The sequence below is a fragment of the Pristiophorus japonicus genome, chromosome 31 (genome assembly GCF_044704955.1).
Source record: "Pristiophorus japonicus isolate sPriJap1 chromosome 31, sPriJap1.hap1, whole genome shotgun sequence".
Classification (NCBI taxonomy): Eukaryota; Metazoa; Chordata; class Chondrichthyes; family Pristiophoridae; genus Pristiophorus; species Pristiophorus japonicus.
This window is the reverse complement of record NC_092007.1, coordinates 10,904,622-10,932,606: the sequence shown is the minus strand read 5'-3', so window position 1 is coordinate 10,932,606 and position 27,985 is coordinate 10,904,622. Positions and strand designations below refer to the sequence as shown.

General features: G+C 51.0%; 2 protein-coding genes across 2 annotated transcripts in view; both read right to left on the bottom strand.

Moving 5' to 3' along the window:
• Window positions 1–27,985, bottom strand: part of LOC139240408 (chemerin-like receptor 1) — a 311,315-nt gene that overhangs the window by 126,806 nt on the left and 156,524 nt on the right. The window lies entirely within an intron of this gene.
• LOC139240339 (serine/threonine-protein phosphatase 2A 65 kDa regulatory subunit A alpha isoform-like) overlaps window positions 25,277–27,985 on the bottom strand; it is a 38,198-nt gene continuing 35,489 nt past the window's right edge. The window contains exon 9 of the mRNA XM_070868809.1: window positions 25,277–25,768. Coding sequence (XP_070724910.1) covers window positions 25,752–25,768 — 17 coding nt within the window. The 3' untranslated portion in view covers window positions 25,277–25,751. The remainder of the gene's footprint in view (window positions 25,769–27,985) is intronic.

The following is a 27,985-nucleotide window of genomic DNA, read 5'->3' as shown; positions in this document are numbered from 1 at the left end:
CACAGGAACAGGAGGAGGCCCATTCAGCCCTTCGAGCCTGTTACACAGGAACAGGAGGAGGCCCATTCACCCCCTCGAGCCTGTTACACAGGAACAGGAGGAGGCCCATTCAGTCCCTCGAACCTGTTACACAGGAACAGGAGGAGGCCCATTCAGTCCCTCGAGCCTGTTACACAGGAACAGGAGGAGGCCCATTCAGCCCCTCGAGCCTGTTACACAGGAACAGTAGGAGGCCCATTCAGCCCCTCGAGCCTGTTACACAGGAACAGGAGGAGGCCCATTCAGCCCCTCGAGCCTGTTACACAGGAACAGGAGGAGGCCCATTCAGCCCTTCGAGCCTGTTACACAGGAACAGGAGGAGGCCCATTCACCCCCTTGAGCCTGTTACACAGGAACAGGAGGAGGCCCATTCAGCCCCTCGAGCCTGTAACACAGGAACAGGAGGAGACCCATTCAGCACCTCGAGCCTGTTACACAGGAACAGGAGGAGGCCCATTCACCCCCTCGAGCCTGTTACACAGGAACAGGAGGAGGCCCATTCAGCCCCTCGAGCCTGTTACACAGGAACAGGAGGAGGCCCATTCAGCCCCTCGAGCCTGTTATACAGGAACAGGAGGAGACCCATTCAGCACCTCGAGCCTGTTACACAGGAACAGGAGGAGGCCCATTCACCCCCTCGAGCCTGTTACACAGGAACAGGAGGAGGCCCATTCAGCCCCTCGAGCCTGTTACACAGGAACAGGAGGAGACCCATTCAGCACCTCGAGCCTGTTACACAGGAACAGGAGGAGGCCCATTCAGCCCCTCGAGCCTGCTCCGCCATTCAATTAGTTTGTGGCTGATCTGCGCTCTAACTCCATCTACCATCTATCAATCTCCGATTTAAAATTAACAATTGACCACCAGCATCGATTGCCGTTTGCGGGAGAGAGTTCCAAATTTCTCTCACCCTTTGTGCGTGGAAGTGTTTTCGAACTTCACTCCTGAAAGGTTTGGCTCTAATTTTCAGACTGTGCCCCTAGTCTTAGACTCCCCAACCAGCGGGAATAATGTCTCTCTCTCTACCCTCTCTGTTCCACCTTAATATCCTCAAAACTTCCATCAGATCGCCCCTTAACCTTCTAAATTCCAGGGAATACATCCCGAGTTTGCATAATCTCTCCTCGTAACTTACCAGAATATCTCAGAAACATTTTGATATGGGATGAAGAGAGCCGCAGAGAATGAGCATCAAACAGTGGGAAAATGGAGCAGGTAAGAGACTAAAGGACTCCCACTCCAAAGACTCGAGCACACAGATCTCGGCCGACACTCCCAGTTACTGGGGCAGAAATCTCGGCCTGCCCCGGGTCCGTACGGAGTGTCTACGGACCCAAGAAGGCATCGAAAAAGCCGGTTGCCAGCGCGTAATGCGCAAGCGTTGGAAACTGGCTTTTCCGATCTGTCAGGTTTCTGGCTTGACAGATCTCCCGCATGTCGGGAGCAAAGACCTTTGCATGGGCAAGATTGCGGTATTTACGCATATCTCGCCCAGCAAATGTCCTCAAAGCTCTTGCGCCTGATAAAATAAGAACATAAGAAATAGGAACAGGAATAGGCCATACGGCCCCTCGAGCCTGCTCCGCCATTTAATATGATCATGGCTGATCCGATCATGGACTCAGCTCCACTTCCCCGCCCGCTCCCCATAACCCTTCACTCCCTTATCGCTCAAAAATCTGTCTATCTCCACCTTAAATATATTCAATGACCCAGCCTCCACAGCTCTCTGGGGCAGAGAATTCCACAGGTTCACAACCCTCTGAGAGAAGAAATTCCTCCTCATCTCAGTTTTAAATGGGCGGCCACTTATTCTAAGACCATGCCCCCTAGTTCTAGTCTCCCCCATCAGTGGAAACATCCTCTCTGCATCCACCTTGTCAAGCCCCCTCATAATCTGATACGTTTCGATAAGATCGCCTCTCATTCTTCTGAATTCCAATGAGTAGAGGCCCAACCTGCTCAACCTTTCCTCATAAGACAACCCCCTCATCCCCGGAATCAACCGAGTGAACCTTCTCTGAACTGCCTCCAAAGCAAGTATACCCTTTCGTAAATATGGAAACCAAAACTGCACGCAGTGCTCCAGGCACTTGGCCTACTTTTACAGCCGTAAGAGTTTAAAAACATACAAAAATATAAATAAATGAAAATAAAAAAACACATATTTTTAAAAACCCTGCCCAGTACATTACATTTATTTTTAACCATAATTAAAACTTTAAAAAATAATCGGCACATTTTTTTTCTTTAAGAAACATTTCTGACAACCTTAATTTCTATTAGTGTATTTATGTGAGGTGTTTTTTTTAAATGTTTTATGTAGTGTTTGGGTGTTTGGGGGTGTATCTCATTCGTAGTAATTGCAGTTTTGGGTTTACGAAACTCCTATTATTATGAATGACAAAATACTTCCCCGTGATTGGGTGTCCAGGACATCGTGACTCCTGCGGACAGCCCAATGTGAACGGGCTCCGCTGCGCAAGAAGAGGGGGACTGGAGTCCGTGATCTCTCGCGGGCATTCGCCCAAAAGGCGCATCCTTTCTCTGAATTTTAGTCGAACGCCCGCGGGGAGAAGAATCGGGAATTTCTGCCCCCTCTACATTGCAACAGTGACCAAACTTCAAAAAGTACCTCATTGGCTGTGAGGCGCCTTGGGACATCCTGAGGTGGTGAAAGGCGCCATAGAAATGCAAGTCTTTCTTTCCATTTGCATATTAAAAATATTTATATCTTCTCCTCGTATCGAGGATGACTTGCTTCCACACCAAAAAAGGATGAGTTCACAGGTGTTTCAATGAAGGACCTGATATTCCAGATCCCGAACTACATCCTGAAGGGTGGAAGATGCCAGTGGGTGGATTTTTTTAACGTGGGGTGGCCGTTGCACACCAGCCACCACACGGGGCTTGACAGAGCGAGGTCTTGGTCCAGTGGCAAGGGTTAACCAGGACGACTGGCGACCTGCTCTGCTGTTTGATGATATGGTAATGAGAGGGCTGTCAACTAAACTGTTGGTGTACAGAGCAGTCGTTCCGTCATCTCTCCTTTATGGATGTGAGACCTGGACACCCGACAGGAGTCACATCAAAACGCTGGAAGCTTTACACGCGCGCAGTCTCAGATCTATACTCCACCTACGCTGGCAAGACCGGGTGCCAACCTTTGAGGTTCTGGAGAGAGCACCATCAACTAGCATCGAGGTGATGATCAGGCGAGCCCAGTTCCGGTGGGCCGGACATGTCATCCACATGGATGAGTCAAGGATCACAGGGGACACAGTCTAAGGATAAGGGGGAAGCCATTTAGGACCGAGATGAGGAGGAATTTCTTCACCCAGAGAGTGGTGAACCTGTGGAATTCTCTACCACAGAAAGTTGTTGAGGCCAATTCACTAAATATATTCAAAAAGGAGTTAGATGAAGTCCTTACTACTCGGGGAATCAAGGGGTATGGTGAGAAAGCAGGAATGGGGTACTGAAGTTGCATGTTCAGCCATGAACTCATTGAATGGCGGTGCAGGCTAGAAGGGCCGAATGGCCTACTCCTGCACCTATTTTCTATGTTTCTATGTTTCTATGTCTATCCCTCATCGGCTTCTTCACGGCGAGCTCTGTGAAGGTCGAAGACACCAGGGGCGCCCCCACAAGCGCTACAACGATTGCATCGAGGCTAACCTCCAGTACTGTGGCATCCGACCAAAGGACCTGGAGAATACAGCGGCTAATAAAATCCAGTGGCGAACCCTCACGAGGACTGCCTGCCAGACCTTCGAGGACAGCCGATGTCAACGCCTGCGGGACACGAGAGATAGACGACATCAGGTGGCAGTACCGTCCTCATCAGGCACATCGAACCTCCCTTGTCCGACGTGCAAGAGACTATGTGCATCCAGAATTGGCCTATACAGCCACTTGAAGACAAATGCCATTGATGATTAGCACATCAACGTTTTTGTTGGATACGACAGACTAACAATAATGAGAGGGCACAACTTTAACATAATCACAAAAAAGCATTAAAATAAAGTAGAAAAACATCTTTACATAGCAATAAGACAGTAAAGAAAGCTTCTAATCGCACCCCAGCCCGAGTCCATGTTCAATTATTCTGTCGTGGACTTGCCTCCAGTGCCGATTCTTGTCAATCTCCTGCCTCAAGGATCATTGGGGCGATTGTTACGACATCTGTACGAACACTGTGCACCTGGAATGCACTGCACAATCTACAAAGTATTTACAGCCCAGACACAGGCCATTGGGTCCCACCGCTCCGTGCCGGGGTTTATGTCCCACCGCTCCGTGCCGGGGTTTATGTCCCACCGCTCCGTGCTGGGGTTTATGTCCCACCGCTCCGTGCCGGGGTTTCTGTCCCACCGCTCCGTGCCGGGGTTTATGTCCCACCGCTCCGTGCCGGGGTTTATGTCCCACCGCTCCGTGCCGGGGTTTATGTCCCACCGCTCCGTGCCGGGGTTTATGTTCCACACCAGCCTCCTCCCTCCCCTCTCCATCTCACCCCCATCACCATCTCCTTCTATTCCTTTCTCCCTCATGTCTTTATCCAGCTTACCCTTAAATGTATCTCTGCTCCTCGCCTCGACCCCTCCCTGTGGGAGTGAGTTCCACATTCTCACCCCTCTCTGGGTAAAGAAGTTTCTCCTGAATTCCCCATTGGATTTATTAGTGACTGTCTTATATTGATGGCCCCTAGTTCTGGTCTCCCTCCACAAGTGGAAATATCTTCTCTACGTCTACCCTATCGAACCCTTTCATAATCTACACACCTCCATCAGGTCACCCCTGAGCCTTCTCTTCTCTAGAGACAAGAGACCCCGCCTGTCCATACTTGCCTGATGGTATAAATATCTCCGTCCTGGTATTATGTTATTTACCATTTTCTCCAGTGCCTTGATCCCCTTTTTAAAAAAGGGGCCTGCAATCGTAGAATCATAGAAATTTACAGCACGGAAGGAGGCCATTTCGGCCCATCGTGTCCGTGCCGGCCGACCAAGAGCTACCCAGCCTAATCCCACTTTCCAGCTCTGGGTCCGTAGCCCTGTAGGTTACCGCACTTCAAGTGTACATCCAGGAACTTTTTTAATATGGTGAGGGTTTCTGCCTCTACCACCCTTTCAGGCCGTGAGTTCCAGACCCCCACTCTCTGGGTGAGGAAATTTCTCCTCAAAATTCCTTTAAACCGCCTACTAATTACTTTAAATTTATGCCTTGTTGTTGATCCCTCTGCCAAGGGAAACAGGTCCTTCCTATCCACTCTATCCAGGCCTCTCATCATTTTATACATCTCAATCAGGTCTCCCCTCAGCCTCCTCTGTTCCAACGAAAACAACCCCAGCCCATTCAATCTTTCCTCATCGCTAAAATTCTCCAGTCCGGGTAACATCCAGGTAAATCTCCTCTGCACCCTCTCCAGTGCAATCACATCTTTCCTGTAATGTGGTGACCAGAACTGCACGCAGTACTCCAGCTGTGGCCTAACCAGTGTTTTATACAGTTCAAGCATAACCTCCCCTGCTCTTGTCATCATCATAGATAGTCCCTCAGAATCGAGGAAGACTTGCTTCCACTCCAAAAATGAGTCCTTAGGTGGCTGAATGGTCCAATACGAGAACCACAGTCTCTGTCACAGGTGGGTCAGACAATGGTTGAGGGAAGGGGAGGGTGGGACTGGTTTGCCGCACGTTCCTTCCGCTGCCTGCGCTTGATGTCTGCATGCTCTCGGTGATGAGACTGCTGTATTCTATGCCTCGGCTAATAAAGTATTCCATAAGCCTTCTTAACCACCTTATCTACCTGGCCTGCTACCTTCAGGGATCTGTGGACCTGCACTCCAAGGTCCCTGTGTTCCTCTACATTTCTCAGTGTGCTTGTACACCAGTCACTGAAAGCAAACATGCCGGGGCAGTAAGCAGTTAGGAAGGCCAATGGTATGTTGGCTTTCATTGCACGAGGATTTGAGTACAGGAGCAAGGATGTCTTACTCCAGTTATACAGGGCCTTGGTGAGACCACACCTGGAGTATTGTGTGCAGTTTGGGTCTCCTTACCCAAGAAAGGATACACTTGCCATCGAGGGAGTGCAGCGAAGGTTCACCAGACTGATTCCTGGGATGGCAGGACTGACATATGAGGAGAGATTGGGTTGACTGGGCCTGTATTCACTGGAGTTTAGAAGAATGAGAGGGGATCTCATTGAAAGGTATAAAATTCTGACGGGGTTGGACAGACTGGATGTGGGGAGGATGTTTCCCCGGGGCTGGGAAGTCTAGAACAAGGGGTCACACAGTCTCAGGATACGGGGTAGGAAATTTAGGCCCGAGATGAGGAGAAACGTTCTCACTCAGAGGGTGGTGAACCTGTGGAATTCTCTACCACAGGAGGCTGTGGAGGCCAAGTCACTGAATATATTTAGGAGGGAGATAGATAGATTTCTAGACACAAAAGGCATCAAGGGGTATGGGGGAAAAGCGGGAATATGGTGTTGAGATAGAGGATCAGCCATGATCATATTGAATGGCGGTGCAGGCTCGAGGGGCCGAATGGCCGATTACTGCTCCTATTTTCTATGTTTCTACCATTTAATGTGTATTCCCTTGCCTTGGGGTTACATCAGTTTTGACAGGGACAGGACGAAGATACCGAGGGAATCGGTTACAGGAAAACCTCAATAAAAAGAAGGAATGGATAGATGAAGGGATGTGACGAGGGAGTTTCGGAAAAGGGTGAGCGAGGGGGGATATTTCTTCTGAATTGCGTTGGACATAAACCAAGTGTTTGCAAAGCGCGGACCGGAGCTGGGTTCCCAGCACTGTGTGGCCCTCTCTATCAATCATTAACCCTGTCACTGAGCCGTGATACAGGGTTTCTCGCACATTGCTGGACAGCTCTGCCGATGCCACCCACTGTCTGGCGCTCGTCCAGCGGAAAGGTCCTTGCAACAGAGACTGACTGGCGCCGGGGACTTTCTGTGCCCGCTGTGACGACCTTCGCATTGCAGGGAACGATCGGGACTGAACGGGAATTAGCGGGGGGAGTAAGCCCCATGCTGAGACCACACGGCAGGGTATGCCTGTACAGTCGTGGGACACAGTCTGCTAACTGTTCACTGAAGAAAGAAAGAGCGAGAGAGAGAGAAAGGGAGAGAAAGAGAGAGAGAGAGAGAGGAAGAGAGAAAGGGAAAAGAGAGGGAGAGAAAGAGAGAAAGGGAAAAGAGGAAGAGAGAAAGGGAGAGAAAGAAAGAGAGAGAAAGGGAAAAGAGGAAGAGAGAAAGGGAAACGAGAAAGGGAGAGAGGGAAAGAAAGAAAGAGCAAGTGAGAGAGATAGAAAGGGAGAGAAAGAGAGTGAGAGGGAAAGAGATAAGAGAAAGGGAGTGAGAGAGAAAGAAAAAGAAAACGAGAGAGAAAGAAAGAGAGAGAAAGGGAAAAGAGGAAGAAAAGAGAGAAACAGAGAGAAAGAGAAAGAGAGACAGACAGAGAGGGAGAGAGAGCGAGAGAGAGAGGGAGGAAGACAGAGAGAGAAAGGATGAAAGGGAGACAGAGAAAATGAGAGAGGGCGAAAAAAAGAGAAAGAAAGGAAGGAAGGAAGGACACCTTTCACAGTATCAGGATGTTCCAAAGCACTTCACGGCCAATGAAGTACTATTTTTTTGGCGTGCGCTCGCTGTTGTAATGTGGGAAATGCAGCAGCCAATTTGCACACAGCAAGCTCCCACACACAGCAATGTGATAATGACCCGGATCACATCTGGTTTGTATGTCGATTGAGGGATAAATATTGGCCCAGGACACCGGGGAGAACTCCCCCTGCTCTTCTTCAAAATACTGGCCATGGGATCTTTTATGTCCGCCTGAGAGGCCTGGAGCCTCGGTTTAATGTTTCATTTGAACATAGAAACATAGAAACATAGAAAATAGGTGCAGGAGTAGGCCATTCGGCCCTTCGATCATGAATGATCATTCCCTCAGTACCCCTTTCCTGCTTTCTCTCTGTACCCCTTGATCCCTTTCGCCGTAAGGGCCATAACTCTTGAATATATCCAATGAACTGGCATCAACAACTCTCTGCGGCAGGGAATTCCACAGATTAACAACTCTCTGAGTGAAGAAGTTTCTCCTCATCTCAGTCCTAAATGGCCTACCCCTTATCCTTAGACTGTTTCCCCTGGTTCTGGACTTCCCCAACATCGGGAACATTCTTTCTGCATCTAACCTGTCCAGTCCCGTCAGAATTTTATATGTTTCTATGAGATCCCCGCTCATTCTTCTAAATTCTAGTGAATATAAGCCTAGTCGATCCAGTCTTTCTTCATATGTCAGTCCTGCCATCCCGGGAATCAGTCTGGTGAACCTTCGCTGCACTCCCTCAATAGCAAGAACGTCCTTCCTCAGATTAGGAGACCAAAACTGAACACAATATTCAAGGTGTGCCCTCACCAAGGCCCTGTACAACTGCAGTAAGACTTCCCTGCTCCTATACTCAAATCCTCTCGCTATGAAGGCCAACATGCCAATTTCTTTCTTTACTGCCTGCTGTACCTGCATGCCTACCTTCAATGACTGATGTACCATGACACCCTTTTACTAATCTGTCACCATTCAGATAATAATCTGCCTTCCTGTTTTTGCCACCAAAGTGGATAACCTCACACTTATCCACATTATACTGCATCTGCCATGCATTTACCCACTCATCAAACCTGTCCAAGTCACCCTGCAGCCTCTTAGCATTCTCCTCACAGCTCGCACTGCCACCCAGCTTAGTGTCATCGGCAAACTTGGAGATATTGCATTCAATTCCTTCGTGTAAATCATTAATGTATATTGTAAATAGCTGGGGTCCGAGCACTGAACCCTGCGGCACTCCACTAGTCACTGCCTGCCATTCTGAAAAGGACCCGTTTATTCCGACTCTCTGCTTCCTGTCTGCCAACCAGTTCTCTATCCACATCAATACATTACCCCCAATACCATGTGCCTTAATTTTGCACACTAATCTATTGTGTGGGACCTTGTCAAAAGCCTTTTGAAAGTCCAAATACACCACATCCACTGGTTCTCCCTTGTCCACTCTACTAGTTACATCCTCAAAAAATTCCAGAAGATTTGTCAAGCATGATTTCCCTTTCATAAATCCATGCTGACTTGGACTGATCCTGTCACTGCTTTACAAATGTGCTGCTATTTCATCTTTAATAATTGATTTCCAACATTTTCCCCACTACTGATGTCAGGCTAACCGGTCTATAATTACCCGCTTTCTCTCTCCCGCCCTTTTTAAAAAATGGTGTTAGATTAGCTACCCTCCAGTCCATAGGAACTGATCCAGAACCGATCGACTGTTGGAAAATGATCACCAATGCATCCACTGTTTCTAGGGCCACTTCCTTAAGTACTCTGGGATGCAGACTATCAAGCCCCGGGGATTTATCGGCCTTCAATCCCGTCAATTCCCCTAACACAATTTCCCGCCTAATAAGGATATCCTTCAGTTCCTCCTTCTCACTAGACCCTCGGTCCCCTAGTACTTCTGGAACGTTACTTGTGTCTTCCTTCGTGAAGACAGAACTAAAGTATTTGTTCAACTGGTCTGCCATTTCTTTGTTCCCCATTGTAATTTCACCTGAATCCGACTGCAAGGGACCAACGTTTGCCTTCACTAATCTTTTTCTCTTCACAGTTCTGAGGGAGCGCCGCACTGTCGGAGGGGCAGTACTGAAGGAGCGCTGCATTTTAGAGATGTTGATTGAGGGATAAATATTGACCCCAGATCACTGTGAATAACTCCCCCTGCTCTTCCTCCAAATAGTGGCTGTGGGATCTTTTACGTCCACCTAAGAGAACAGACGGTGCCTCGGTTTAACGTCTCATCTGATAGACAGCACCTGCGACAGTGCGGCGCTCCCTCGGTACCGCCCCTCCGACAGTGCTGCACTCCCTCAGCTTTACCCCTCCAACAGTGCGGCGCACCCTCAGTACTGCTCCTCCAACAGTGCAACACCCTCAGTACAGCCCCTCCGACAGTGCGGCACTCCCTCAGCACTGCCCCTCCGACAGTGCGGCGCTCCCTAAGCACTGCCCCTCCGACAGTGCGGCGCTCCCTCAGCACTGCCCCTCCGACAGTGCGGCACTCCCTCAGCACTGACCCTCCGACAGTGCGGCACTCCCTCAGCACTGCCCCTCCGACAGTGCGGCGCTCCCTCAGTACTGCTCCTCCAACAGTGCAACACCCTCAGTACTGCTCCTCCGACAGTGCGGCACTCCCTCAGCACTGACCCTCCGACAGTGCGGCACTCCCTCAGCACTGCCCCTCTGACAGTGCGGCGCTCCCTCAGCACTGTCCCTCCAACAGTGCAGCTCCCTCAGTACCGCCCCACAGACAGTGTGGCACTCCCTCAGCACTGACCCTCCGACAGTGCGGCACTACCTCAGCACTGCCCCTCCGACAGTGTGGCGCTCCCTCAGTACTGCCCGTCTTACAGTGTGGCGCTCCCTCAGTACAGCCCCTCCAACAGTGCGGCGCTCGCTCAGCACCGCCCCTCTGACAGTGCGGCGCTCCCTCAGTACTACCCCTCTAACAGTGCGGCACTCCCTCAGTACTGCCCCTCCGACAGTATGGCGCTCACTCAGCACCGCCCCTCCGACTGTGCGACACTCCCTCAGCTGTGCACTGGAGCATCAGCCTCGATTTTTCATGCTCAGGTCCCTGGAGTGGGACTTGAACCCACAACCCTTGTGGTTCAGAGGTGTGAGTGCTGTCCATTGAGCCACAAAAGCGCAGGAGGAGAGTGGAAGGATGAGTCTATTGGGACTAGCTGCCACGTGGAGATAGCATGTGCATGACGGGCCTAATGGCATCCTTTTGCATAGATATCTCTTGCCGGGGCACTTCAAAGGAGCATAAATTATTGATCCCCCCGAGCCCACATATTAGGACAGGCGACTAAAAGCTTGGTCAAAGAGGTCAGTTTCGAAGGAGCCTCTTAAAGACATCGACAGGCTAAGTGATTGGGCAAAACTATGGCAGATGGAGTATAATGTCGGAAAGTGTGAGGTCATGCACTTTAGCAGAAAAAAAATCAAAGAGCAAGTTATTATTTAAATGGAGAAAAATTGCAAAGTGCTGCAGTACAGCGGGACCTGGGGTTACTTGTGCATGAAACACAAAAGGATAGTATGCAGGTACAGCAAGTGATCAGGAAGGCCAATGGTATCTTGTCCTTTATTGCAAAGGGGATGGAGTATAAAAGCAGGAAAGTCTTGCTACAGTTATACAGGGCATTGGTGAGGCCACACCTGGAATACTGCGTGCAGTTTTGGTTTCCATATTTACGAAAGGATATACTTGCTTTGGAGGCAGTTCAGAGAAGGTTCACTCGGTTGATTCCGGGGATGAGGGGGTTGACTTATGAGGAAAGGTTGAGCAGGTTGGGCTTCTACTCATTGGAATTCAGAAGAATGAGAGGTGACCTTATCGAAATGGATAAGATAAAGAGGGGGCTCGACAAGGTGGATGCAGAGAGGATGTTTCCACTGATGGGGGAGACTAGAACTAGGGGGCACGGTCTTAGAATAAGGGGCCGCCCATTTAAAACTGAGATGAGAAGAAATTTCTTCTCTCAGAGGGTTGTAAATCTGTGGAATTCGCTGCCTCAGGGAGCTGTGGAGGCTGGGTCATTGAATATATTTAAGACAGAGATAGACAGTTTCTTAAACGATAAGGGGATCATCATCATCATCATAGGCCATCCCAAAAAAAGGACAAGTTCACAGGTGCTTCAATGAAGGACCTGAACTACATCCTGAAGGGTGGAAGATGCCTGTGTGTGCATTGTTTTAATGTGGGGTGACCGTTGCACACCAGCCACCACACGGGCTTGACAGAGCTCGGTCTTGGTCCAGTAGAAAGGATTACCCAGGACGACTGGAGACCAGCTCTGCTGCACGGACCCAGTGCGCACACATATCGCACAGTGTGGGCTGGTCCGTGCTGCCCCTGGGCCCCTGGCCCCAAACTCTCGCCTCCTCTGGGCCCCGATCACGTTCCTCTACAATCTCTCGCCGTTCCCTCGCCCAGACCTCGCTGCTCCTGCTGTATCTGCCCACGCTCCAATCACCGACCTGGACCTTGAAAACGTCACTCTTCATAGCCGTCGCCCTCCTGCACCAGCTCACGCTGTACCTTGCAGTGGCATGCCTCCACGCTGCCCATGGCCGCTGCTGGCCAAAGATCGCCCGAAGTGGAGAAAGTGCATCCGGGAGGGCGTTGAGCACCTCGAGTCTCGTCGCCGAGGGCGTGCAGAGGTCAAGCGCAGGCAGTGGAAAGGGCGTGCGACAAACCAGTCCCACCCATCCCTTCCCTCAAGGACTATCTGTCCCACCTGTGACAGGGTCTGTGGCTCTCGTATCGGACTGTTCAGCCACCAAAAAACTCAGGTTGTGGAAGCAAGTGTTCGATTCTGAGGGACTGCCTATGGTGATTATGCGGAGCGGGCAGGAAAACGGACCTGAGTCCATGGTCGGATCAGCCATGATCTTATTGAATGGCGAAGCAGGCTCAAGGGGCTGTATGGCTCCTATTTCTTATGTTCTTAAAGGATGAGAGAGAAACAGAGAGGGAAAATGCAATACTTAAGAGTCTTGCGGCAGCTGGATTGTTAATGGTTAGCAGTTGTGAAACCTGGTGTTTGTTTGTTAAACACTCGCTCCTGCCCTGCTAGCTACCAATATTGATTGAATCGCCCCTTCCAATACATTGCCCCTGCACTCGTGTATGAATTCCTCTCCCTGTTCCAACGTCAACATCAGGCATTTGGAGCGGCTGAGTTCCAGGAAGCTTTCCCTGAGTCATTCGCTCAACTTTTCCCCGCCCCACAACCACCCTCCCTCCCCACCTACCCCAAGCCCCTCCTATCCCTAAGGTGCAGGGGCTATATAAGAGGAGTCATATCACCCATCCCAGCACAGGACCTGAAATCCAGAGCCAGAAGATCGGAGAGAATGGCAGCAATGAGAAGCTCCCACACGACAATCAGACTGGTGATGTTCTCCCTGGTCCTGTTCTCCCTGGTCCACATGCACCAGTGCCGATCCTTGTCCAAGGTAAGCCAAGAGATTTCAGTGTTCCACTTGGCTTTCTCATCTTCTTGTTCAAATCCCTCCGTGGTCTCCTCGCCACACTTCCCTCCCTATCTCTGTAACCTCCTCCAGCCACTACACCTCTCCCTATCTCTGTAACCGCCAGCAGCCCCTACACACCTCCCTATCTCTGTCATCTCCTCCAGCCCCTACACCCCTCCCTATCGCTGTAACCTCCTCCAGCCCCTACTCCTCTCCCTAACTCTGTGACCTCCTCCAGCCCCTACACCTCTCCCTATCTCTGTAACCTACGCCAGCCCCCACACCCCTCCCTATCTCTGTCATCTCCTCCAGCCCCTACATCCCTCCCTATCTCTGTGACCTCCTCCAGTCCCTATATCTCTCCCTATCATTGTAACCTCCTCCAGCCCCTACACCTCTCCCTATCTCTATAACCTCCTCCAGCCCCTACACCTCTCCCTATCTCTGTAACCTCCTACAGCCCGTACAATCACCCCTATCACCTCCTCCAGCCTCTACACCCCTCCCTGTGTCTGCAACCATTTCCAGCCCCTACATCCCTCCCTATCTCTGTAATCTCCTCCAGCCCCTACACCTCTCCCTATCTCTGTAACCACCTCCAGCCCGACAACCCTCCCTATCTCTGCAACCTCCTCCAGCCCGTACAACCCTCCCTATCTCTGTAACCTCCTCCAGCCCTTACACCCCTCCCTATCTCTGTAACCTCCTCCAGCCCTTACAACCCTCCCTATCTCTGTAGCCATCTCCAGCCGCTACAACCCTCTGTAACCTCCTCCAGCCCTCTAACTGAATATGCTCTTGAGTGAGGGACTTCAGTTACATTGATAGACTGAAGAATCTGGTTTATTCTCCTTGGAGCAGAGAAGGTTGAGAGGAGATTTGATCGAGGTGTTCAAAATCATGGGGGCGGGGATCTAGACAGAGTGGATCGAGATAAACTGTTCCCATTGGTGGATGGGTGGAGAACCAGAGGACACAGATTTAAGGCGATGGGAAGAAGGTCCACAGGTGACATGAGGATAAACCTTTTTACGCAGCGAGTGGTTAGGATCTGGAATGCACTGCCTGAGAGGGTGGTGAAGGCAGGCTCAACTTTTTCTTTCAAAAGGGAGTTGGATAAGTACCTGAAGGAAAAAAAATTGCAGGGCTACAGGGAAAGGGACTTGCAGAGAGTCAGCACGGGCTTGATGGGCCGAATGGCCTTCCATACTGTAACCATTCATTCAATCTCACCCTCCCAGATCCCTGCGCTGCTCCAATTCTGCCCTCTTGCCCATCCCCCAGTTTCCATCACTCCACCATCAGCAGCCGTGCCTTCAGCTGCCTGGGCCCCAAGCTCTGGAATTCCCTCCCTATACCTCTCCGCCTCCTTTTAAGATGCTCTTTGACCAAGGTTTTGGTCGCCTGGCCCAATATCTCCACATGTGGCTCAATGCCAGCACTGCAGTGTCAGCCTAGATTTATGTGATCAAGTCCCTGGAGTGGGACTTGAACCCACAACCTTCTGACTTAAGAGGCGAAGAGTGCTACCCGCTGAGCCACAGCTGACACTTTGCTGCTTGCGGGAGCTTGCTGTGCACAAATTGACTGCCACGTTTCCTACAGCCATGACCACACTTCAGAAGTACTTCATTGGCTGTGAGGCGCTTTGGGACATCCTGAGATTGTGAAATGTGCTGTAGAAATGTAAGACTGTCTGACTCTCTCTCTCTCCTCTCTTCTCCTCCCCCTTGCCCGTACTGTGTACTAATGACTTCTCTCCGGTTACAGGTTGAGAATGAACTTGGTTCCGTGTCGATTGAGAAGTCGGTGGATCCCGCCGCGATGGTAGGTGAACTTTTCTCCTCGTTGCAAGGGCCGTCCCGCACTTGGCTTTTCTGCACAACCTGTCCCGATTTCAAAGGCGATCTGCCCGTTTTATGCTCAGGGGGCAAGCTCAAAATCTAGCCCCCATCAGCTACGCAGCAAGGGAATCAGCAACTCCCCATGGGATTTTATACAGGCCAAGGGGTCGGCCATGTGAATTAAAACACTGCGGGGAATGGACGGGGTGGGGGGAGATAGTGAGAGAGATATAGAGAGGGGGAGGGATAGTGTGGGAGAGGGACAGAGCTAGAGAGGGGGAGAGAGAAAGAGAGCGAGAGGGATAATGGGAGAGAGATGGAGGGGGAGAGAGAGATAGAGAGAGGGGAGAAAGGGGAATAGAGAGTGAGAGACAGATCTAGTGGGGGAGAGAGAGAGGGGGAGAGAGGGAAAGAGAGAGGGAGGGATAGTGGGAGAGAGATCGAGAGGGGGAGAAAGAGATAGCGAGGGGGGAGAAAGGGGGACAGAGAGTGAGAGACAGATATAGAGGGGGAGCGAGAGAGAGGGGGTGGATCATGGGAGAGCGATAGAGGGGGGGGGGAAGGGGGATCGAGAGTGAGAGGCAGATATAAAGGGGGAGAGAGAGATAGAGAGGGGGAGAGATAGTGGCAGAGAAGGAGCGAATGAGATAATGAGATAGAGGGAGAGAGTTTGAGTGTGGGAGAGAGATAGTGGGTGGGAGAGCGGGAAAGGGTTAGAGTGGGAGAGAGGGAAAGGGTTAGAATGGGAGAGAGGGAAAGGGAGAGCTAGAGTGGGAGAGAAAGAGAGCGAGAGATAGAGTGGGAGAGATTGAGAGCGAGAGACAGAGAGGGAGAGATAGAATGAGAGAGACAGAGGGAGAGACAGAGAGGGAGAGATAGAGTGGGAGAGACAGAGGGAGAGACAGAGAGGCAGAGACAGAGAGGGAGAGACAGAGGGAGTGGGATAGAGAGCGAGAGACAGAGAGGGAGAGATAGAGTGGGAGAGACACAGAGGGATACAGAGTGGGAGGGATAGAGATAGAGAGAGAAAGGGCAAGAGAAAGTGGGTGAGAAGGTGCAGCAAAGAGTTGTTGGGTGGTCGGGAGTATTAGACATCCCTTGGTGGGCAGCTGTGAGACTGATGCAGGATGAGTTAAGTGTGAGCCCAGTATAACGAACATCTTCGTTTCAGCACCCTAACCTTCTCCCTGTAACCGCTCACTGGCCTGAGCTATCGTGGATTATCAACTGTTTCAAATTCACAAACACAGGGGAAGGGCCAAGGTCCCACGTTCCCTACATCCCTCCCTATCTCTGTAACCTCCTCCAGCCCCTACACCCCCACTCCTCTCTATCTCTGTAACCTCCTCCAGCCCCTACACCCCTATCTCTGTAACCTCCCCCAGCCCCTACACCCCTCCCTATCTCTGTAACCTTCCGCAGCCCCTACACCCCTCCCTATCTCTGTAACCTCCTCGAGCCCCTACACCCCTCCCTATCTCTGTAACCTCCTCCAGCCCCTACACCTCTCCCTATCTCTGTAACCTCCTCCAGCCCCCTACACCCCTCTCTACCTCTGTAAGCTTCTCCAGCCCCTACACCCCTCCCTATCTCTGTAAACTCCTCCAGCCCCTACACCCCTCCCTATCCCCGTAACCTCCTCCAGCCCCTGCACCCCTCCCTATCTCGGTAACCTCCTCCAGCCCCTACACCCCTCCCTCTCTCTGTAACCTCCTCCAGCCCCTACACCCCTCCCTATCTCTGTAATCTCCTCCAGCCCCCTACACCCCTCTCTACCTCTGTAACCTTCTCCAGCCCCTACACCCCTCCCTATCTCTGTAAACTCCTCCAACCCCTACACCCCTCCCTATCCCCATAACCTCCTCCAGCCCCTACACCCCTCCTTATCTCTGTAACCTCCTCCAGTCCCTACAGCCCTCCCTGTCTCTACAACCTCCTACAGCCCCTACCTAACTCTGTAACCTCCTCCAGCCCCTACAGCTCTCCCTATCTCTGTAACCTCCTCCAGCCCCTACACCCCTTCCTATCTCTGTAACCTCCTCCAGCCCCTACACCCCTCCCTATCTCTGTTACCTCCTCCAGCCCCTACACCCCTCCCTATCTCTGTAACCTCCTCTAGCCCTACAACCCTCTCAGATTTCTGCATTCCTCCAAATCTGGCCTCTTGTGCTTCTCCCCGATTTCCATCTATCCACCATCGGTGGCTGTGCTTTCAGCTACCTGGGCCCCAAGCTCTGGAATTCTCTCTCTAAACCTCCCCGCCTCCCTCTCCTCCTTGAAGACGCTCCTTAAAACTGACCTCTTTGACCAAGCTCTTGGTCGCCTGTCCTAATATCTCTTTATGTGGCTCAGTGTCAAATCCATGACTGTCTTACGCCCCTGTGAAGTGCTTTGGGACGTTTTTCTACATTAAAGGCGTGAGTTGCTGTGGGAGTTATGCAGCAGGGAAAACACCCGAGGCTATAATTTGTGCCAGAGATTGAAGCCACTGTATGCAGAACATATCTAATCTGTCCGACAGAACAATCGATTTGAACTGGAGCCAGAGCATTTCTGATTATCAGGTCCACAGGTCATAACCGTGACTGCAGCATTGACAGAGTCTGCTAGAAATACGGTCAGATTACAGAGAATGATAGAACTCCCATTTCTACAGGGCCTTTCACCACCTCAGTACGTCCCAACGCGCTTCACAGCCAATGAAGCACTTTTTATGAAGTGCAGTCACTGTTGTAATGTGGGAAACGAGGCAGCCAATTTGTGCACATCAAGCTCCCACACACAGCAATGTGATAATGACCCAGATCATCTGTTTTAGTGATGTTGGTTGAAGGATAAATTTTGGCCCCAGGACATCGGTGAGAACACCAAACCCCCTCCCCCTCCCCACTCTGCTTCAAAATAGTGGCCGTGAAATCTTTTACATCCACCTGAGGGCAGACAGGGCCTTGGTTTAGCATCTCATTTGAAAGACGGGACCTCAGTACTGTCCCTCCGACAGTGCAGCGTCCCTCAGTACTGCCCTTCTGACAGTGCGACGCTCCCTCAGTACTGCCCTTCTGACAGTGCGACGCTCCCTCAGTATTGCCCCTCCGACAGTGCGGCGCTCCCTCAGTACTGCCTCTCGGACAATGCGGCGCTCCCTCAGTACTGCCCCTCCGACAATGCGGCGCTCCCTCAGTACTGCCCCTCCGACAGTGCGGCGCTCCCTCAGTACTGCCCCTCCGACAGTGCAGCGCTCCCTCAGTACTGCCCCTCCAACAGTGCGGTATTCCCTCAGTACTATCCCTCCGACAGTGCGTTAATCCTCCAGTACTGCCCCTCCGACAGTGCGGCACTCCCTCAGTACTGCCCTTCCGACAATGCGATATTCCCTCAGTACTATCCCTCCGACAGTGCGTTAATCCTCCAGTACTGCCCCTCCGACAGTGCGGCGCTCCTTCAGTACCGCCCCTCTGACAGTGCGGTGCTCCCTCAGCACTGCCCTTCCTACAGTGCAGCGCTCCTTCAGTCATCATTATAGGCAGTCCCTCAGAATCGAGGAAGACTTGCTTCCACTCTTAAAATGAGTCCTTAGGTGGCTGACTAGTCCAATACGAGAACCACAGTCCCTGTCACAGGTGGGACAGATAGCCGTTGAGGGAAAGGGTGGATGGGACTGGTTTGCCTCATGCTGTTTCCGCTGCCTGCGCTTGTATTCTGCAAGCTCTCGGCGATGAGACTCGAGGTGCTCAGCGCCCTCTCGGATGCACATAATCTAGGGCAGTACTGAGGGAATCCAGCACTGTCGGAGGGGCAGTACTGAGGGAGTGCTGCACTGTCAGAGGGGCAGTACTGAGGGAATCCAGCACTGTCGGAGGGGCAGTACTGAGGGAGTGCTGCACTGTCAGAGGGGCAGTACTAAGGGAGCGCCGCACTGTCGAAGGTGCCGTCTTTCGGATGAGACATTAAACCCGAGGCCCCGTCTACTCTCTCAGGTGGGACGTAAAAGATCCCACAGCCACTATTGCGGAGAGCTGCCGGGGGGCAAGGGTGGGGGGGCGGGGTAGTCTCTCGGTGCCCTGGGGCCAATATTTATCCCTCAACCAACACTGAAAAACAGATGATCTGGTCATTATCACATTGCTGTCTGTGGGAGCTTGTTTCCCCCTAGGGTTATGGGGGGCGGGTAGGGAGGTGGAGTTGAGGCCAAGATCAGACCGGCCGTGATCTTATTGAATGGCGGTGCAGGCTCGAGGGGCCAAATGGCCGACTCCTGTTTCTTATGTTCTTGTGTTCTTCTCTTCCAGGGGCCCCTGCTGCTAAGAGAGAAGAGGATGTCCCACTTATCTGTCTGCCTATACTGCTGTGGCTGTTGCAATAAGAAGGGTACTCGGAAGACATGTGGTTACTGCTGCAAGCTCTAGACCCTTGGCGGGACCATGGAGCGCTTTCGTGCCACAACCCTCTGGGACATCATTATTTATTACCTGCAAACCATTCACTGCTGCTGCCCTTCACCATTTTCCATTGTTAAACATGTTCCTTCTACATAGCAACTTACAGTACGGAATGCAGGCCATTGGGCCCCACCGCTCCGTACCGGGGTTTATTCTCCACACCAGCCTCCTCCCTCCCCTCTTCATCTCACCCCATCACCATATCCTTCTATTCCTTTCTCCCTCATGTGTTTATCCATCATCATAGGCAGTCCCTCGGAATCGAGGAAGACTTGCTTCCACTCTAAAAGTGAGTCCTTAGGTGGCTGAACAGTCCAATACGAGAACCATAGTCCCTGTCACAGGTGGGACAGACAGTCGTTGAGGAAAAGGGAGGGTGAGACTGGTTTGCCGCACGCTCCTTCCGCTGCCTGCGCTTGGTTTCTGCACGCTCTCGGCGACGAGACTCGAGGTGCTCCACGCCCTCCCGGATGCACTTCCTCCACTTAGGGCGGACTGGTCTTTGGCCAGGGACTCCCAGGTGTCGGTGGGGACGTTGCATTTTATCAGGGAGGCTATGAAGGTGTCCTTGAAACGTTTCCTCTGCCCACCTTGGGCTCGCTTGCTGTGAAGGAGTTCCGAGTAGAGCGCTTGCTTTGGGAGTCTTGTGTCAGGCATGCGGACAATGTGACTCGCCCAACGGAGCTGATCCAGCTTCCCTTTAAATGCATCGCTGCTATTCGCCTGTAGCGAGTTCCACATTCTCACCACTCTCTGGGTAAAGAAGTTTAGAATAATGAGAGGTGATCTCATTGAAACATACAAAATTCTTACGGAGTTTAACAGGGTAGATGCAGGGAGAATGTTTCCCCTGGGCTGGGGAGTCTAGAACGAGGGGTCACAGTCTCAGGATAAGGGGTCTGTCATTTAGGACTGAGATGAGGAGGAATTTCTTCACTCAGAGGGTGGTGAATCTCTGGAATTCTCTGTCCCAGAGGGCTGTGGAGGCTGTCTTTGAGTATATTCAACATAGAGATCGATAGATTTATTGGACATTAAGGGAATCGAGGGATAGTGCAGGATGGTGGAGTTGAGGTTGAAGATCAACCATGATCTCATTGAATGGCGGAGCAGGCTCGAGGGGCCTAATGGCCGACTCCTGCTCCTAATTCTTTTCTTCTTAAAGAAGTTTCTCCTGAAGTCCCCATTGGATTTATTAGTGACTATCTTATAGTGATGGCCTCTAGTTATAGTCTCCCCCCACGTGGAAACATCTTCTCTATGTCTATCCTATCGAACCCCTTCAGCATTTTAAAGACACGTCATCCCTCAGCCTTCTCTTTTGTAGAGAAAAGAGCCCTTGCCTGTTCAATCTTTCCCGATGGGTATAAACCTCACAGTTCTGGTATCATCCTTGTAAATCTTATTTTGCATTTGCTCCAGTGCCTCTCGAGCCTTTTTATAATATGGAAACCATAATTACTGTCACACCAGCTTCCCCTTAAAGGCATGTACACTATTCGCCTCAACCACTCCCCACGGTGGCGTGTTCCACATTTGCGCCACTCTCTGGGTAAAAGAGACTTCCGTTCCAACCTACCTTCTGTAGCAACTGTCTGTACTTTCACACTATAAGCCTGCGTTACCGCAACGAATCTGTCTTGCGATTGACAGTGTGCGTGTGTGCACGCACATACACGCGCGGCGTAGCGATCTCGAGTCGATGGACGAGCTGTTGGCGGGCTCGATAGCAGTAACAATCGGGGAGTGAGGTAAAACAGGCCTCACAACTCCTTTTCACGCCAAAGCAGCATCGACTCCTAAAATGTGTTCGTGCTGCAATTGCATCTTGTAGGAACTTCCATTTGTAAATACGGTAATTTTTTTAAAATAAAAAAAATACTGTTGTCTTTACGAAATGTCTGACTGGCGTCTTTCATGCAACAGCTGTGCACTCTCCCTGTTTCCGATCTCCATCCCGGACACTCCACTTCCCAGGATTAACTCCGCCTGCTCCAAATCTGGGAGGTGTTCACGAGAGCAGTGCTGACCAGTTGTTTTTCGGACCGGAGGAAGGTGTTCCCCAGGAGTCGGTTCTCAGACGACTACTTTCCATGATATAGATTATTAATTCAACTTGAAAGACGTGCATTTATATCGCGCCTTTCACAACCACCGGACGTCTCAAAGCGTTTTACAGTCAATGAAGTACTTTTGGAGTGTAGTCACTGCTGTAATGTGGGAAAGGCAGCAAGCCAACTTGCACACAGCAAGCTCCCACACACAGCAATGTGATAATCATAGAATGGTTACAGCACAGGAGGCCATTCAGCCTGTCGAGCCCGTGCCGGTTCTCTGCAAGAGCACTTCAGTCAGTCCCACTCCCCCACCCTTTCCCCGTAGCCCTGGAAATATTTTTCCTTCAGGTACTTATCCAACTCCCATTTGAAAGCCACGATTGAGTCTGCCTCCACCACCCTCTCAGGCAGCGCATTCCAGATCCTAACCTCTCGCCAAACCAAAGTGTTTCCTCATGTTGCCTTTGGTTCTTCTGCCAATCGCTTTAAATCTGTGTCCTCTAGTTCTCCACCCTTCCGCCAATGGGAAGTTTCTCTCTATCCACTTTGTCCAGACCCCTCATGATTTTGAACACCTCGATCACATCTCCTCTCAACCTTCTCTGCTCCAAGGAGAATAACCCCAGCTTCTCCAGTCTCTCCCCGTCACTGAAGTCCCTCATCCCTGGAATAATTCTCGTAAATCTTTTCTGCACCTTCTCTAAGGCCTTCACATCTTTCCTAAAGTCCTGTGCCCAGAATTGAGGCCAAACCAGAGTTTTATAAAGGTTCATCATAACTTCCTTGCTTTTATACTCCATTTATGAAGCCCGGAATCCCGTGAGCTTTTGTAACCACTGTCTCAACCTGCCCTGCCACCGCCAATGATTGGTGCACATAAACCCCCAGGTCTCTCTGTTCACTTACGCTCCTTTAGGATTGTACCCTTTAGGTTATATTGCCTCCCCTCGTTCTTCCTATCAAAATGTATCACTTCGCACTTTTCTGCGTTAAATATTATCTTCCACGTGCCCGCCCATTCCCCCAGCCTGCGTATGTTTCCTTGAAGTCGATCACTCTCCTCTGCAATACTTCCAAGTTTTGTGTCATCTGCAAATGTTAAAATTATGCCCTGCACTCCCAAGTCCCAGTCACTAATATATATCAAGAAAATCCAGATCATCTGTTTTTTAGTGATGTTGGTTGAGAGATAAATATTGTCTCCAGGACACTGGGGATAACTCCCCTGCTCTTCTTCGAAATACTGGATCTTTTACATCCACCTGAGAGGGCAGACGGGGCCTCGGTTTAACGTCTCATCCGAAAGACGGCACCTCAGTAAATAGGAACATAAGAGGAGCAGGAGTAGGCCATACACCCCCTCGAGCCTGCTCTGCCATTTAATAAGATCATGACTGATCCGATCATGGACTCAGGTCCACTTCCCCGCCCGCTCCCCATAACCCTTTATCCCCTTATCAGTTAAGAAACTGTCTATCTCTGTCTTAAATGTATTCAATGTCCCAGCCTCCACAGCTCTCTGAGGCAGCGAATTCGACAGATTTACAACCCTCTGAGAGAAGAAATTCCTCTTCATCTGTTTTAAATGGGCGGCCCCTTATTCTAAGATTATGTCCTCTAGTTCTAGTCTCCCCCATCAGTGGAAACATCCTCTCTACATCCATCCTCTCTGCACCCCCTCATAATCTTATACGTTTCGATAAGATCACCTCTCATTCTTCTGAATTCCAATGAGTAGAGGCCCAACCTACTCAACCTTTCCTCATAAGTCAACCCCCTCATCTCCAGAATCAACAGAGTGAACCTTCTCTGAACTGCCTCCAAAGCAAGTATATCCTTTTGTAAATACGGAGACCAAAACTGGACGCAGTATTCCAGGTGTGGCCTCACCAATACCCTGTATAGCTGTAGCAAGACTTCCCTGCTTTTATACTGCACTGCAGTGTCAGCCTGGATTATGGGGCTCGAGTCCCTGGAGTGGGACTTGAACACACAACCTTCTGACTCAGAGGCGAGAGAGTGCTGCCCACTGAGTCACGGCTGACACTACTCGAGAAGAACTGCTGTTCTTTTTTAGCAGTGAGGTGCAACAGAGGGGCAGTTAAGAGTAAACCACATTGCTGTGGGCCTGGAGTCACATATCGGCCAGACCAGGTTAGGGCAGCAGATTTCCTTCCGTAAAGGACATCGGTGAGCCAGATGGGGTTTTTAAATGACAATCTGATAGTTTCGTGGTCACCCATTACTGACATTAGGGGCCGGATTTTCGGCGAAAACGGTCGCGGCACGTGACCACTTTCGCTGCGCTACCGTTTTTAGGCCGAACTTTAGGGTTTGACGTCTGCGCATTGGTAAGGGGAGCGTTGAGCGAGGATTGCCGGCACAAAATTGCGAGTTTCGGCAAATTTAGTCCGGGTCCAGGAGCGCTGCAAGAGAGGCCTTGGGAAGGGGGGGGGGAAAAACACCCCCAAAAATTGCAAAAAAAATTCCAAAAACATTCACAAAACCCTGAGCTACAAAATCGCTGAAAAAGAATTTAAAAATAAAAAATTTAAGTTGTCTTTTTTTGCAGGTTTTCATACTTCCCTCTGCTGGCAGGGCTGCACTGACCTGTCGGTATTCTGGGCGCAGGGTACGGGTTGGGAGAGAGCCGAAAGTACGTCTGTAACGCAATTCGCGTCAACGCACCTCTCTCCGGCGGTACGTGGAAGCGCTGCCACAAACAGGTACCCGAGAATCCCGTCCGGTCAAATTGCGGTGAAAATCCAGCTACAAACCTGCTGAAAATCTGGCCCCAGCTTTCTTAATTCCAGATTTATTTAATTAACTGAATTTAAATTCCCCAGCTGCCGTGGATGGGATTGGGACTCGTGTCTCCAGTTCATCAGTCCAGGCCTCCAGATTATTAGTCGAGTAACATAACGAAAATGCCACCGTTAGCGTTTACAGCCAAGGAAGTTTTGTTTGGAGTGTGCCCGCTGTTGCGTTGTGGGAAACGCGACAGCCAACTTGTGCACAGCAAGCTCCCACAGACAGCAATGCGATAATGACCCGGATCATGCTTTTTTTTTCTTTTAAACGATGTTGATCGAGGGACACAAAAGCAAAATACCGCGGATGCTGGAAACAGAAATAAAAACAGGAAATGCTGGAAATCTCAGCGGGTCGGGCAACATCTGTGGAGAGAGAAACAGAGTTAATGTTTCGGGTCGATGACCCTTCATCAGAACTGATTGAGGGATAATTATTATGCTCACTTTTTTTTTTTAACTGCCCCCCCCCCACCGCCAATCTTATGTATTTTTTCTCTCTCTGTTTCCCACGGCAACTTGTAATTATTTCGCCATTCATCATCATCATAGGCAGTCTCTCGGACTTGCTTCCACTCTTAACATGAGTCCTTAGGTGGCTGAACAGTCCAATACGAGAGCCACAGTCCCTGTCACAGGTGGGACAGACAGTGGTTGAGGGAAGGGGAGGGTGGGACTGGTTTGCCGCACGCTCCTTCCGCTGCCTGCGCTTGGTTTCTGCACGCTCTCGGCAACGAGACTCGAGGTGCTCAGTGCCCTCCCGGATGCACCTCCTCCACTTAGGGCGGGACTGGTCTTTGGGCCCAGGGACTCCCAGGTGTCGGTGGGGGTGTTGCACTTTATCAGGGAGGCTTTGAGAGTGTCCTTGTAACGTTTCCACTGCCCACCTTTGGCTCGTACGCTGACCGCGTGCACACAACAAACAAAGAATCGATCAAGGGGCGGGGACAGGGGCTCAAAGGAAATAGTCTTGCGAGTCTTTATTACACAACAAACTCAACTCATCCTGTGTCAGTTGGGCAGAACAGTAAACTTGGTACACTTTAAATAAAACAACCAATCTATCGAATGCAACATTTTACAACCGGAGGGAAAGAACGAGAGAGTACAATAGAGAGGGAAGGAAACGTGGCGGAACAGAAAGGAGAATAAGTGCAACCAGGGGATAAAAGACCATCCAAAAATCGTGGCACGGCACGGAACGGAACAAAAATCTGGCCACGACGGGATCATACCTCGCGTGACTCGCCTGAGCGAGGGACAAAACTCAAGGCTGTTGCCCCCCCAGATACGTGTGTCACTGTGAAGGAGAAGGGGAAGCCTCCCTTGCGCTATGATTACGGCCGCCATTGCAGTGCGGGGACTGTGCCTCTCTGGAACTTACAGACAACGAACAGCGGTGTCTTCCCCGGCTTCATTCTGTCTCGGCGTCAATTCAGACACAGCACTGGGGGAGCAAGGTGGAGGGGAAAGAATTAATGAAATCACGCACAGCACTGGGGGAGCAAGGAGGGGGGAAGAACATAAGAAATAGGAGCAGGAGTCGGCCGTACGGCCCCTCGAGCCTGCTCCACCATTTAATACGACCATGGCTGATCTGATCATGGACTTCCCTGCCCACTCCCCATAACCCCTTCTCGTTTAAGAAACTGTCTATTTCTGTCTTAAATTTATTCAATGTCCCAGCTTCCACAGCTCTCTGACGCAGCGAATTCCACAGATTTACAACCCTCTGAGAGAAGAAATTCCTCCTCATCTCAGTTTTAAATGGGCGGCCCCTTATTCTAAGACCATGCCCCCTAGTTCTAATCTCCCCCATCAGTGGAAACATCCTCTCTGCATCCACCTTGTCAAGCCCCCTCATAATCTGATACAGGTGTGGCCTCACCAATACCCTGTATAACTGTAGCAAGACTTCCCTGCTTTTATACTCCATCTCCTTTGCAATAAAGGCCAAGATACCACTGGCCTTCCTGATCACTTGCTGTACCTGCATACTAACCTTTTGTATTAATTCACACACAGCACTGGGGGAGCAAGGTGGGTGGGGGGCGGGGACACATAGATATTTACAGGGCAGGAGGAGGACATTTCAGCCCAACATGTCCGCGTCGGCCGACAAAGAGCCACACGGCCCTCGGTCAGCAGCCCTGAAGGTTACATATAAACCTGTGAACAATGAACGATGACGGAAAGGCAAAGAGCACCCAGCCCAACCAGTCCGCCTCACACAACTGCGACAACTCTTGTACTGAAACATTCTACACTCTACCCCAACCGGAGCCATGTGATCTCCTGGGAGAGGCAAAAACCCGATAAAAGCCCAGCCCAATTTAGGGAGAAAAAAAATCTGGGAAAATTCCTCTCCGACCCATCCAGGCGATCGACACTAGTCCAGGAGATCACCCTGGTCGTATTCGATTCCCTGCAGTACTTACCATCATATGTGCACCGGCCAACAAAAGGTCATCCAGTCTAATCCCAATTACCAGCTCTAGGTCCGTAACCCTGCTGGTTACTGCACTTTATGTGCCCATCCAACTAGCTCTTAGGAAGTTAGGGTTTCTGCATCCACCACTCTTCCAGGCAGCGAGTTCCAGATCCCCACAACCCTTTGCGTAAAGAAGGCCCCCCTCAAATCGACTCTAAACCTTCCACCAACCACCTGTCTCGGCGTCAATTCAGACACAGCACTGGGGGAGCAAGGAGGGGAAAGGATTGATTAGTTCACACACAGCACACCCCTCCCGATCTCTGTAACCTCTTCCAGTTCCTACAGCCTCCCTATCTCTGTAACCTCCTCCAGCTCCTACAGCCCTCCCTATCTCTGTAACCTCCTCCAGCCCCTACAGCCCTCCCTATCTTTGTAACCTCCTCCAGCCCCTACACCCTCCCTATCTCTGTAACCTCCTCCAGCCCCTTCACCGCTCCCTATCTCTATAACCTCCTCCAGCCCCTACACCCCTCCCTATCTCTGTAACCTCCTCCAGCCCCTACACTCCTCCCTATCTCTGTAACCTCCTCCAGCCCTACACTCCTCCCTATCTCTGTAACCTCCTCCAGCCCCTGCACCCCTCCCTATCTCTGTAACCTCTTCCAGCCCCTACAGCCTCCCTATCTCTGTAACCTCTTCCAGCCCCTACAGCCTCCCTATCTCTGTAACCTCCTCCAGCCCCTACCCCCTCCCTATCTCTGTAACCTCCTCCAGCCCCTACACCCCTCCCTATCTCTGTAACCTCCTCCAGCCCTTACACCCCTCCCTATCTCTGTAACCTCCTCCAGCCCCTACACCCCTCCCTATCTCTGTAACCTCCTCCAGCCCCTACACCCCTCCCTATCTCTGTAACCTCCTCCAGCCCCTACAACCACCCGCCGAGATCTGTGCCCTCGTCTAATTCTGACCTCTTTTCCATCCCTCGATTTCCATCGCTCCACCACTGGCGGCCGTGCCTTCAGCTGCCTGGGCCCCCAAGCTCTGGAATTCCCTCGCTAAACCGACTGGATTTATTGGTGACTATCTTGTATTGATGGCCCCGCTAAGTTCTGGTCTCGCCCCGCAAGTAGAAACATCGTCCCTACGGTCCTATCAAACCCCTTTCACAAGCTTGAAGACCTCAATCAGGTGGTTAACATCTTCCTTTCCCCACTTTCTCCTCACCGTTAA